Source organism: Leuciscus leuciscus (assembly GCF_965113295.1).
Source record: "Leuciscus leuciscus genome assembly, chromosome: 18".
Lineage (NCBI taxonomy): Eukaryota > Metazoa > Chordata > Actinopteri > Cypriniformes > Leuciscidae > Leuciscus > Leuciscus leuciscus.
This window is the reverse complement of record NC_138742.1, coordinates 29,961,147-29,973,326: the sequence shown is the minus strand read 5'-3', so window position 1 is coordinate 29,973,326 and position 12,180 is coordinate 29,961,147. Positions and strand designations below refer to the sequence as shown.

General features: G+C 40.7%; 2 protein-coding genes across 2 annotated transcripts; one reads left to right on the top strand and one right to left on the bottom strand.

The window, feature by feature from the left end:
• Positions 1-467: 467 nt before the first annotated feature.
• On the bottom strand, positions 468-11,875 carry LOC309480240 (actin, cytoplasmic 1-like; the record flags this gene model as incomplete). The annotated part of the gene is made up of 7 exons (XM_082144652.1): positions 11,736-11,875; positions 9,887-10,012; positions 9,189-9,418; positions 8,460-8,898; positions 8,184-8,365; positions 625-744; positions 468-482 (listed from the first exon to the last, which is right to left on the bottom strand). The coding sequence occupies exons 3-7, from the start codon at positions 9,411-9,413 to the stop codon at positions 468-470; spliced, it is 981 nt and encodes a 326-aa protein (XP_082000778.1). The 5' UTR covers positions 9,414-9,418; positions 9,887-10,012; positions 11,736-11,875.
• On the top strand, positions 796-6,201 carry LOC309480533 (uncharacterized protein). Its single transcript, XM_082145086.1, has 14 exons — positions 796-1,264; positions 1,944-2,057; positions 2,148-2,225; positions 2,347-2,424; positions 2,512-2,604; positions 2,820-3,165; positions 3,354-3,636; positions 3,733-3,966; positions 4,076-4,161; positions 4,258-4,362; positions 4,649-4,842; positions 4,930-5,094; positions 5,467-5,708; positions 5,835-6,201. Exons 1-14 carry the CDS (start codon positions 1,092-1,094, stop codon positions 5,852-5,854), a joined length of 2,211 nt encoding a protein of 736 aa, XP_082001212.1. The 5' UTR covers positions 796-1,091; the 3' UTR covers positions 5,855-6,201.
• Positions 11,876-12,180: the final 305 nt, after the last annotated feature.

Here is a 12,180-nt window from a genome sequence, read left to right as displayed (position 1 = left end):
GTAGCTCCCCAGGAGCAGGGTTGAAGACCGCAGAATGTAAATTCACTTATGGGGTTGAAAAGAAATGTATGAAAGGCCTTTTTTCCCCCAAATGTATATATTTACACACAATCTGAGTTGGGTAGAGTCAGTAAACTGAATAATAGAAGTTAAGATTATGAACATGTGTTGAGGTAAGTTATCCAACATGAGAGAAAATGAAAAATAAGTGCTCTCAATTCAGGTTTCATTGTCCGTAACTGTATGTCCAATTCCTTATTGAAAAAGTCATGACATTCCCTGTATGTTTGACTTCTAATGTGACTTCTAATGTAAAAAGTTAGTTAAGTTTTGCTAAAAAAAAAAAGAAAAGAATAAATCCTTTGTAAACATTTAGGCCTCGCCTGGTTTCACAGGTAGAGCTTAGATTTAGCTAGGATTAGGCCTTAGTTCAATTAGAGCATTCAAATACTTTTTATAAATGTGCCTTAGACATTACTGGTCTGCATTGAGACAAAACAATGGCAGTGACATGTTAAGATGTCAGTGCAAGTTGCTTTGTTAAAACTGCTCAAACATTCATTTTAGTCCAGAACTAGGCCTAAATCTTGTCTGAAACCAGGGGTTAAGGTTAAGACTGCAAACCAGTCTAAAACTGTAAAGCGACTTGAATTTAAAGAATAATCTGATATGGACGGTGGACAGGGAGGCCAAGATGGAGCCGCCGATCCAGACGGAGTATTTGCGATCAGGGGGAGCAATGATCTACAAGAGAAAAGAGATGTTATCTCATCCTTAACCATTGCAAGCAAACTTAAAGGTACCGTATGTAAGAAATATATTTCAATTAATCATAAAATTGCCCTAATATGTCACTAGACATTAAGAAATCATGTTCATTTCAAATACTTATATCACTGACAACAGTAGTATGGCTAGGATATTGTCATTTAAAAAGTGGACTTGCAGCCCTCAACTGATGTTGATGTTGTCATTTTGTGTTTTGGCCTGAAGCGCCTCCCTCCACCATCTACCAATCACGAAGTCAGTAGTGTTTCGGGATCCGGGTTGCCAGCTTTGCTCTAACCTACCCTAACTCTAGTCGGATAAAAATGTCTAACGTTAATAAATCCAAAAGACCTCGTTACAATTCAGAAATTCTTCGTGACAAAGTCCGAAATAAAACCAGAATTTGTATTGGAGATGCTTTTGACAGATGGAGACGGCTGAAAACGGAGAAGAATTTTAAAACAGACGCCAACGTTGCTAATTTTCTCCTGGACAGGTAAGATTCATCTATGCTTGGATAACTTGTACTTGATGTCAATGGACATTTCATATAACGTTATTCATGACAGTCGAACAAAGTTATGCATGCTCGTGCAAAGTAACGTAACAGCTCACATGGACGTATGCTAACATTAGCAATGCATTATAGGAGCCCGTTTCTCTGTACTTATGCTGAGACGCTGAGGAAAACAACATTAGCACACCCATTAACTTATGGCAATTTGAAACGTAACTTAATTGAGACAGCAGCCTAACTTTACCTCAGAAAAAAATTATTCGTCATTCGTTCTTCTAAGTTACACATGCTGCAAGTTGACCTATATGACCATTGCTAATGTAATGTAGTTACTCTAACAATATATTCTGATGGGACTGAAAACAACCCTGTGACAGCCATTGGTGATATTGACTTTGTCCCGCGTTATAATTGCTGTGGAAAATGTTTTGGTTATTTTTTAGCCTACTTATGACATAAACTTTTTTTTTTTTTTTTTTTTTTTTCGTATTGAAAAAATAAGGAAGTTTTATTTTGTTGTTTATATGTTTTTTGTTTTGTTTTACTATTATCCTTTTTTTTCCTCCAATTTTTTTTAAAATTGTAATTGTATTTATATGTTCAACATAAAGAAATCAAATCAAATTAAATATCGAATCAAAAACGCTTATCTCTTCAGCTATTATGGCCCCAGCACCTCAACACCCAGTAAGAGAGACTTGAAGAAGCACCACCTGACTGCACCATCACTTTCCAGTATTGTATGTGCATCATCTGAAACACTTTCAAATCGGTCAGTAGTCAGTACTACTTTTATTTATTTATTTATTTTCATTGCATATTCTGAAACATTTTGGGTCTAAAACAACTACACCATTTACAGAGAGGACCTGTCGCCTATTGAGGAAAGACTGGAAGATGATGAGTGCACCATGGATGCCTCTGAGGTTCTGGAGGAAAGGTAGATAAAGCCTCTCAAGCTTCCTAATATGCCAAATGAAAAGAAATGTTGTTTAAATGTGAAAAAAAAAAAAAAAAAAAAAAAAATTCCATTGTGACCGCTGTATTGTTTTTGTTTTTAGTCTACAGAACATGAGCATCCAGGATGCTGAAACCCAGGTCATGAATGAGCAGGAGAGAAATGACCTAATGAACAGTGTGTAAGTTCCACTGGGTTTGACTGTACATTGTGTAACAAGATGTTCTGCTTTGTATTAACAAATATAATTTTCTATCACATTTTCCAGAATTGATTGGGGGGACAGTGAAGGTTTTAGTAATGAGGAGATTGAAGCAGATGACAGTGATGTTGAAGACTATGTCCCTCGTATTTGTATTCGGTATGTTAACATTGGATCCTCTAAGATTATTCACAATACATCCTCGAACATTGATTCAATGAAATATGTAAACATAAAAATAGAAGATGTCTGGTCTCTGTAGTATCTCAAAGATAACCCCCTCTCTGTATTTGCCATTTTTATTTTATTCATCTGATTGGATATCTATCTGTAATTGATATATATATATATATATATATCTTTCATGTCTTTAGGTTGGGTGGAGCATTGCAGGCACCACCATGCATTGACAATCTGCCTGTGATAGATGCCAGTGAGACAGTACATGACATCCCGGATGTAGAGCCTCCATCAGTCACCTTACCTACACTTCATCAACCTGGCTTTCCTGATACACTGGAGGTCATGACTGAAGATGACCTAATCGGGAAACGGGCCTCCGTCACTTATGAGGACTGTTTGAAGCAGCTTGCAACATTCCTTGTGCTTCCGGTCCAAAAGTGCCCATACAAATGTGACGTCAGTCAAGTGGAGTGTCAGTGTCGCCCTCCATTTGAAGTTTCCATTACGCGCAGGGGTACTGCAAGCATCATGGAATGGGTAGGTGTTATAATCATACTACATAGAAAATAAGTGTAGATTGGTGTTGGATGCAAAGTTAATACCTTGACAGTGGTTTTGTGAAACTCAATCAAGCTTCCTGAGTTGTAATTCCACTTAGTGGAAGAAATTCTATGTTTGTATTTGATAATGCTAAATAGCATAAGTTGTGTCCCATTTATTGTCAGACCTGCCCTGTTGGCCACACTGTATGGAGATGGAGCTCACAGCCCACTGTGAGGTACGGGATGCTAGCAGGGGACTTCATGTTGGCAAGCAACATACTACTCTCCGGAAGCAACTACGCCAAAGTCTCGCTTCTGTTCAAGTTTATGAACATGGGGATGGTGGACCGTAGTTCATTTTTCACAATTCAGGACACATACGGTGTAGACACTGTGAAGGACTTTTGGGAGGAGAGGAGGGCTGAGGCAATAAATCGCCTGAAAGACAGAGATGTGGTAATAGTGGGTAATGTACATTTTTTATTCATTTAGGCTATAGTATGTTAATATGTCAGTTTGATGTTATGTGAAAATCATTGATTCTTGTTTACAAATTGAATAGCGGATGGAAGAATGGACAGCCCTGGACATTGTGCCCAGTACTGTACATACACTGCCATGGAGAACGAATCCAGGGAAATCATCTCTGTCATCACTGTGGACAAAAGGGAGACTGGGCGAAATTCTGTGATCATGGAGAGAGAGGCATTTGTGCGGACAGTAGACACTCTTTTGAATGAAGTGAAACTAGTAGAGGTCTGCACTGATGCCCATGTCCAGATCTCCGCACTAATGAGTAAGTTGCCACTGAAATTTTGCGTTACTTGTAGAATTACAACAACTTTTTGGAGGGGTGGGGGGGGGGCATTACTGTACTAATTATACATATTATTTTTCCAAATAAGACAAAGGAAAGTACAAAGACCTTGGGCTGCAGCACAGCTTGGATATGTGGCATGGGGCCAAGAATTTGGCAAAAAGGATCCATGCTGTAAGTTCAGCTGTCATTACTATGGCTTCATTTTCTGCAAGGCAATCTACCCTAATTTGAGCGATGTAAAAATGATAACTGTTATGTCTATTCCAGGCTTCACAGGTCAAGGGTCAGTCCAGTTTGAGCAGTTGGCTGAAAGACGTTGTCAACCACTTTTGGTGGTGCTGCAAAACAGCAGATTCTTACCAAGAGTTCCTTGTAAGTTGATATGGTTTGAAAAATAGTTGTCATCTAAAAAGAATATTCTGTCAATATAACATGCAGTCTTCTTAAACATACCTTGTTGGCAAATAGAATAAGTTAGGATGGTTACTTGATGTTGAATATTGGCTGATTCAGTAGCTAACCAGATGTGTCATTGTAGTAAATCATGTGACCCACATAGATTATAGTACTTACAAACAGCATCATCATTAATAATGAATTATGTACAATATGTATGCTTTTTTTTCTTCTGTACATTATATTTCTATATTATTTCTAGGAGCTGTGGCTTGGGCTCCTACATCATGTGACAAATGAACACAGGTGGGTGCTGGGAAGCTGCCAGCATGCAGACTTAGAATCTGGTGGAACTCAACAGTGGCTTGAGCGAGGCTCTATGGCACATGAGGCCCTGAAGAGCATCGTTAGAAACAAGCGGTGGCTTAATGAGGTCCACAAATATCTCAATTTTAGGTAATTTTTTGAGTATATACACATACTGTAGATAGAAAGTTATTTTCAAAATCCCACAAAATGTCTCTTCTCACACACAACCCACAGGTCCACTGCTGATCTGGAGTCCTTCCAGAACCATATTTTAATGTACGCTAGCAAGCGCACAGCTTTTAGCCCTCCTGTCTTTGAGGCCAGGATGCTCCTTGCAGCGATGGACTATAACTTCCACAAGGACCGCCCAGAGTTGTGCAAATCTGATGGAAGCAAACAGTAAGTGACTTGCTCATATCTACATGCTATTGTTTTATACCAGATTACAAAATAAAGATGAAAAACCGCACTCTCAGGTTATATTTTTATAAATGTATTATCTGAGAGTGCGGTTTTTCATCTTTATTTTGATAAACGTTTTTTATTACTCGCACTCTTAAATTGTTTGGAGAGTTGAGCGCGCCTGCTCTTAATTTTATACCAGATTACAACACCATTTAAGGGATACTCCACCGAAAAATGAAAATTCTGTCATCATATACTCACTCACCCTAATGTTGTTTCAAACCTGTATGAATTTCTTTCTTCTGCTGAAAAATGTCCCTTTGAATGTAAATGTCTTCTTCCCTCCCCTTTCTGCTTTTAATTCAGGTACAAGAGGCTGTACAAGAAGAATGCTCGCAGGTATATGCTTTACACTCAGAAGGCATCCAAGACGTATGACTACATCCCAGAACTGCAAGCTATGATCCTTCAAAAGAGATTGGCTGGTAAGGGGATGCCCAGGCGGAAGACACTACGACCTGATGACCCCAGAAGGTACGGCCCACTTCCCCCTGTGCCGGCACCAACCATTGAGGAACTCCTGCACACCCAAGTCAGGAGAGGTCTTGGTAGGTTAAATGCCAATTTATTTATTTTGCACCTTGGGCTACATGCCACACACTAAGTCAGATGTCATGCATAACACATCCAAGTTTGAAATACACTAACTTCAGGTTTTATTTTGCTCTCCTCAGTATCAGCATTCCAGACATGAAGACCCGTGAAGCCCAGTTTCCAGAGCCTCACAACCCTGACCATGTTCATGTCCATGTAACCTTTTGTGTCACAAGCTGCTTATCAACAATTTTAGACTAAAAGTTTCAACAGTACAGAGCAGCTGAGTATAGTTTTCTATTTATACGGTGTAACCTTTATCATTAAACCATTTTATATACTGTTTCTCTACATCGTAAAAAGCATAGTATTGTTATTCTAAATAAAAAAAATTTAATTGAAAAAATGAGGAAGGCTCTTTACAAACAAACAAACCAAAAAACAGAACAAATCAAAAAAAATTGTAAAACCATATATACAACAATAAATAACTTGAATTAAACTGTTCACGTTAGAGTGGTATCAAATGGTGGGTACAAAGCCAGTGTACTGGCCCTGGGGGTCGGGGTATTTGTCCCTTATTCTCCATATACAGCAGCTGGGTATAACACGACGGTTACCCAGACCCAGTGACCCATGCTGCCAAAAGATGTATTGACGATAAGCAGCATGCCTAAATTGTCTGTTATCATCTCCTGGCTCTCTAACTTCAGCTACCACCAACACATCATTTCTGTAATCTCTGTGAATACGCAAATAACCATCTTCCAGACAATACAGATCAAAATGTGCCAATTTGCTGATGCAGTAGTCAGGCCCCTGGCCACAGCATTTCCTTTCAGCGTCTGTGGCCATTTCCCTGCAGTTCCCACAGGTGCACCATGAAAGAGCAGCATTAGGTGGGGTTGTGCTGTCCAATGTAGGAAGTGCATCAAAAACTAATCCAGGATTCCGGGAGAAGACCTGGGTTGCTAGTGCTCGTAGCCTCACTTCACTCATGCCCTGAATGAGTGCCTAAGTAAACAAACCACAAAAGAAAATGTGTTATTTACATTTGATTAAAAATAACAAAGATGCTAACATTGATTCAAATGGTGACTACTTATTACAAGCCATAATTTTACTAGAGTCTATCAAATGTGTAGCATATTCTGGAAACAAACCTCTGTCCGGACCCTTCGGTCATTTTGGATCATCTGAACTCTGTTCTCTTCCTCTGCATCTCTGCCTCCTCTCCCTCTCCTTCCTCTGCTGCCCCCTCTCCTTCCTCTGCTGCCAACTTCAGCACTTGGACCTGCATTATCTCCTCTTCTACCTCTCTGGCCTCTTCCACCTCTCTGGCCTCTTCCACCTCTCTGGCCTCTGTCACCTGGTGCAGGGCCCACACTCTCTCCTTTTCCACCTGAAACATCTGCACTCTCTCTTCCAGCTCTCTGGCCTCTTCCACCTGGTCCATCTCCTCCCTCTAAATTCTCTCCTTCTCTCTGCTCTGTGTCTCCTGGACCAAGACCTGCACGGTCTACTCTTGTCCCTCTCCCTTTTGCTCTTCTTTTCCTTTGTCTGCGCCACCTCTCGCCTTCCCAGCTCTCATCAGCCTCACTTAGGACAGCGGGAACCTCATAACTGAGGTCTGAATCAGGCTGCAACAAGTGAGAGCAGTACAAGTGCTAACTCAAAATAAACATTCTCTACCTATTAGGCTATGTACTATGTTAGTGTTGGTTTGTAAGCACTAGGTGCAACTCCAAGGGAAAATAACTTTTTCTAATGTCCATAACACTAATGAAAAGCACAGTGTAGCCTATGATGTGAAAAATTTGGGCCACTTGGAACGTTTTGTAGCCTACTTGTTTTTCATGCAAGTTCTACAGCCAAAAATAATAGAATGTCAAGTAATCTTTCACATCACATATTTTAGCGTTATGGACGTGTGCTGCAGGGTAAGTAAAAAAATACAGCTGGCCACTTTCACGTATAGCATCAGCTAAATGTATAGTTGTATCTTTGATATTGGTTACACATAGTGACATAGGCTTGTACTTACATTAATGACAGATACATAACGTAACAAAAGATTAGACTAACAGCTACCGTTCTGTCTGTCACATACGAGCATACATCTTTATGATTATACTGTCACATACAAGCATAAATCTTTACGATTATATTTAACTAATGACAATTAGTACATTTTTTAAATAAATAATGACTCATCAAAATATCTCTCATGAAGCATAAACACAATTAACAGAAAAAAACTTACTGTGTACGTCTCGTCGTCACTTGCCATTGGAAGCTCATTGAAAGCAGCATACGTTTCTGCTGAATCCTGCAGCTTATCTGGCAACCTCGAGTCAGGGGGGAGGGGGAGGTGATACACGGCTCTACAGTATTTTTAAAGTGGTTGCAGTACCAGTTTTGGCCACAATCCTACATACGGTACCTTTAACTTTTAAGTCTCATCTTTGCATGCATTTAAGGTGCATCACCTTGATCTTAATGGTGGAAGGAGCAAGGGAGGTGATCTCCTTCTGCATACGGTCAGCAATGCCAGGGTACATGGTGGAACCTCCAGACAGCACCGTGTTGGCATACAGCTCCTTACGGATGTCCATGTCACACTTCATGATGGAGTTGAAGGTAGTCTTGTGGATACCGCAAGATTCCATACCTGCATAAAGAAAACAAGTTAGTCATCATAGTAAACCAGTTGAAACAGGAATTGTTAACGCACAACCCATTTTAATGCACAGTGTGAGACTCACCCAGGAAGGATGGCTGGAAGAGAGCCTCAGGGCAACGGAAACGCTCATTGCCAATGGTGATGACCTTCCCGTCAGGCAGCTCGTAGCTCTTCTCCAGGGAGGAAGATGAGGCAGCGGTTCCCATCTCCTCCTCGAAGTCCAGGGCCACATAGCACAGCTTCTCCTTGATGTCACAGACAATTTCTCTCTCGGCCATGGTGATGAAGCAGTAGCCACGCTCAATCAGGATGTCCTTCAAGTAGTCTGTCAGGTCACGACCAGCCAGATCCAGACGCAGGATGGCATGGGGAAGAGCATTACCCAAATAGATGGGCACGATGTGGGTAACACCATCACCAGAGTCCATCACAACACCAGTAGAACGACCAGAAGCATACAGGGAGAGCACAGCCTGGATGGCCACATACATGGCAGGGGTGTTGAAGGTCTCAAACATGATCTGTAGGAAAGAGCAAAGTTAGAGTTTAATAAAAATAATCCCCTTTAGACACTTCCAAATCCAAACCAATACAAGGTTAAGGAAGCAATACTGGGCAGGAAACCTCCATGGCACACCATGCTGATATGGTTCTCACACAGGACAATGCTAGTAAGAAGTGTTAGAAAAGCTACCACGCAAGAAAGAAAAGGAGGGGGAAGCAAAGATGGATGAACCTTTTGAACCTCGTAACAGAGTTCATGGGAGAAGCCAAATAGTAGGGGTCATATGAATAAGTCACAAAAACACACCTGTGTCATCTTCTCCCTCTTGGCTTCGGGATTCAGGGGAGCCTCTGTAAGCAGGACAGGGTACTCCTCAGGGGCAACACGCAGCTCATTGTAGAAAATGTGGTGCCAGATCTTCTCCATAGCATCCCAGTTGGTCACGATACCGCGCTCAATAGGATACTTAAGGTTCAAGATACCTCTCTTGCTCTGAGCCTCATCTCCCACATAGGAGTCCTTCTGTCCCATGCCAAACCTCACTCCCTAGAGAAAGGGAAATTAAATATTAGGCAACAACAAGTGCAAAGAAAATCAAGTAGTTTAAGGGACCCATACGCGTTCAAAAGACTGTTAAAGACTTTGTTATAGTTAGATAATGACACTTGTACTCTGTAGAGCTGCTTTTTAAGGCGTCATAACTTAAGGACTTTGCAACATTAACGCCACTGAGTTAATTTGAGCTTAATGACACTACCATCTGTAGAGCTGCTTTACAGCTGAAATTGAAGTAAAATTATAATCGAATTATGCAAAACTCCTGTCATTACAGTGAAGCTGCTTTGAAAAAAAATCCATACAATATAAATTTCACTTGAAATGTTTACCATTATAATGCTGCTTTTGTTTTTAATTCTACATTTATGCATATGACAGTTCACATACAATTTCTAACATTTTAATAAGAGACTAATGCCCCAATGAAAATAAAATGACTATATATACCTGATGCCAGGGTCACCCAACAATCGAAGGGAAAACAGCACGAGGGTATTCAGCTCCAGCAAAACCGGCTTTGCACATACCGGAGCCGTTATCAATGACAAGGGCAGTGATTTCCTTATCCATAGCTGTATAAAAAAAGAAAAGTGAAATCGTTAAAATACTGCAATCCTTTAGTTTCTCTTGTAGGTGGCGATGATGCTTGAGTAACGGGTGACGACTGTCCAGTAGGTGGCACAAAGGCGCAGGGTTGAAACCAAGCGATTTGAGACAAAGGAAGTGGTCAGGCAGGAAGTTCGAGCAGCTCAATGCCGCTGATTCAGACCAACGGACACGACCACTCCCAGTTTCAAAGGCCAAGATAAGCGATTTACCTTTACCACGGAGGAAACTACGCCACCAAATCCACATTAAACTGCATTATATGGATCAATTAAAAGGCATTTCACACCTAAAGCTTGGATTTAAAGCCCCTCTAGTTACAAAAAGAAGATTTACGGTTTAGTCCTTCCAGCTAAGAAAGCTAGAATTGCGACTGGTTGATACTACTGAAAGATTTAGAGAAGCACACAATATTTGTAACCTTAAGAGTAGAGCTATAAAAATCCACATTAAAGGCACACTATGCAGTTTTCTGTTTTTGTCAAACAGCGACCCCTAGAGTCGCTATGGAGTACTTGTATTTAACGTTACTGTCGTAAATACCACTCACGCAGAGCCGTCTCTGCACTCACGACCTGATCCCTTCCCCCCGTATACGTTCAGCGTTCAGTAGGATGGAAGCGTCGGACATCGAACAGGCACAGATAGACTTTGAAGATGTCTACTGACGAGGTAATGTTTCACGATTTCATTCAAATGTGCCAGCTAAAGTTTGTATAAGCACAGTACACATGCCATACGAAACCTGAACCAGACAAAGGACTATGTGATAAATACACATCACAACACCTGAGTTCAGCTGGTAAACTTGCTCGTGAGGCAAGCTGGGCAATAAAACATAACGCAAAAACATGTAACTTAAGAGAAACGAGTGTTTGTTATCAAGTCTGCTGACAGCTCTGCTAATCGATAGCTAGATGGACATATGTGGAAATTAGTGGACTGGTCTTATTATCAACAATGGATGAATGAACAACTTCGTAAAAAATGACATACAACAAGCAAGCGCAACAACATACAACATAAAACGCAAGCAAGTTTACAAATAAGAGATTTACTTACTAGTCCATCAACAAGAACGCCGGGTCAGCATCGCTGTTGCAACCTTTGCTGCATTTTAGCTCTCGCCAACGAGTGAAAGCCTGACCGAGTGGGCTTCTTGTGTCTCACTTTCTCGTTTTCTTTTCCTTGACTCTTCAAGGAAGAGTCTTGACTCTTTGTGTTTTCTTCGTCGACTCTGCCATGATTCACATCTGAAATGCGTGCTGGTGTCTTCCATAGAGGCTGCTTCATATGTTGTTGATGTATGTGACGTCGTGCCGTAAAGCAAGTCGTGATTCTCGTGAGATTTGGCGGGGCGCCACCTCTCAAACCTGCATTGCTGGTTTTGCCAGCGGTGTCCCCGCCCCCTGCTTTGCTATCGGGATGATTCGCCCTACTACGAGTTCGTTTACCATCGAAATGATTTCAAAGCTGTTATATTAAGGTACAAATCTTGCATAGTGTGCTTTTAAAATTACATGGTTTACTCAAACTGCATTCACAATTAAAACTCAAATCACATACCAATATGAACTGAATATGCGTAACTTAAGCAATTAAAAAAATAAATAAACCTCCAACCAGCGACATTACTAACACTATCATGATACCAAATACCACCAAATACTGTTATAAATGCATTCTCACCTGTGTATTAGTAGGTTATTGTGAACAAGGGTTAAGAAGCGCTTCTCAGTGTGCACTGAAAACTAACAATGCTCTACCACAAGCACACACACATTTGTAAGATTTAGGCTGGCGCAGGTCTGTAAGACTGGAAAAACTGGAAGAGAGAGCTACTCTCTGAGAGAAACGAAATTAACATTTGAACTCACTCTTGTGAAGTTAACATCATCACCATTTGAGACGCAAAGTCTCACCTCAGAACACATTTCTCCCCCTCTTCCCCCACTCCCCATCTCTCAAGCTGAGATCGCATGAAATTCAACCAAAAATTCATATGGTTTAATGTGAACAATTATCATACAGTATTACACATGTTTGGTCTCGTTTGAAATGTCTCAGTGCGACTGGTACAAGCATCTCATTCCCAAATAAGTAAAACAAAAGGGAATAAGGTTTTCAAGAGTTT

Coding starts and splice junctions, on each gene's coding strand:
- LOC309480533 (XM_082145086.1), top strand. CDS start 1,092: ATGTCTAACGTTAATAAATCCAAAAGACCTCGTTACAATTCAGAAATT. Junction 2,226..2,346: donor TCTGAGGTTCTGGAGGAAAG/GTAGATAAAGCC, acceptor TTTTGTTTTTAG/TCTACAGAACATGAGCATCC. Junction 5,095..5,466: donor AAATCTGATGGAAGCAAACA/GTAAGTGACTTG, acceptor CTTTTAATTCAG/GTACAAGAGGCTGTACAAGA.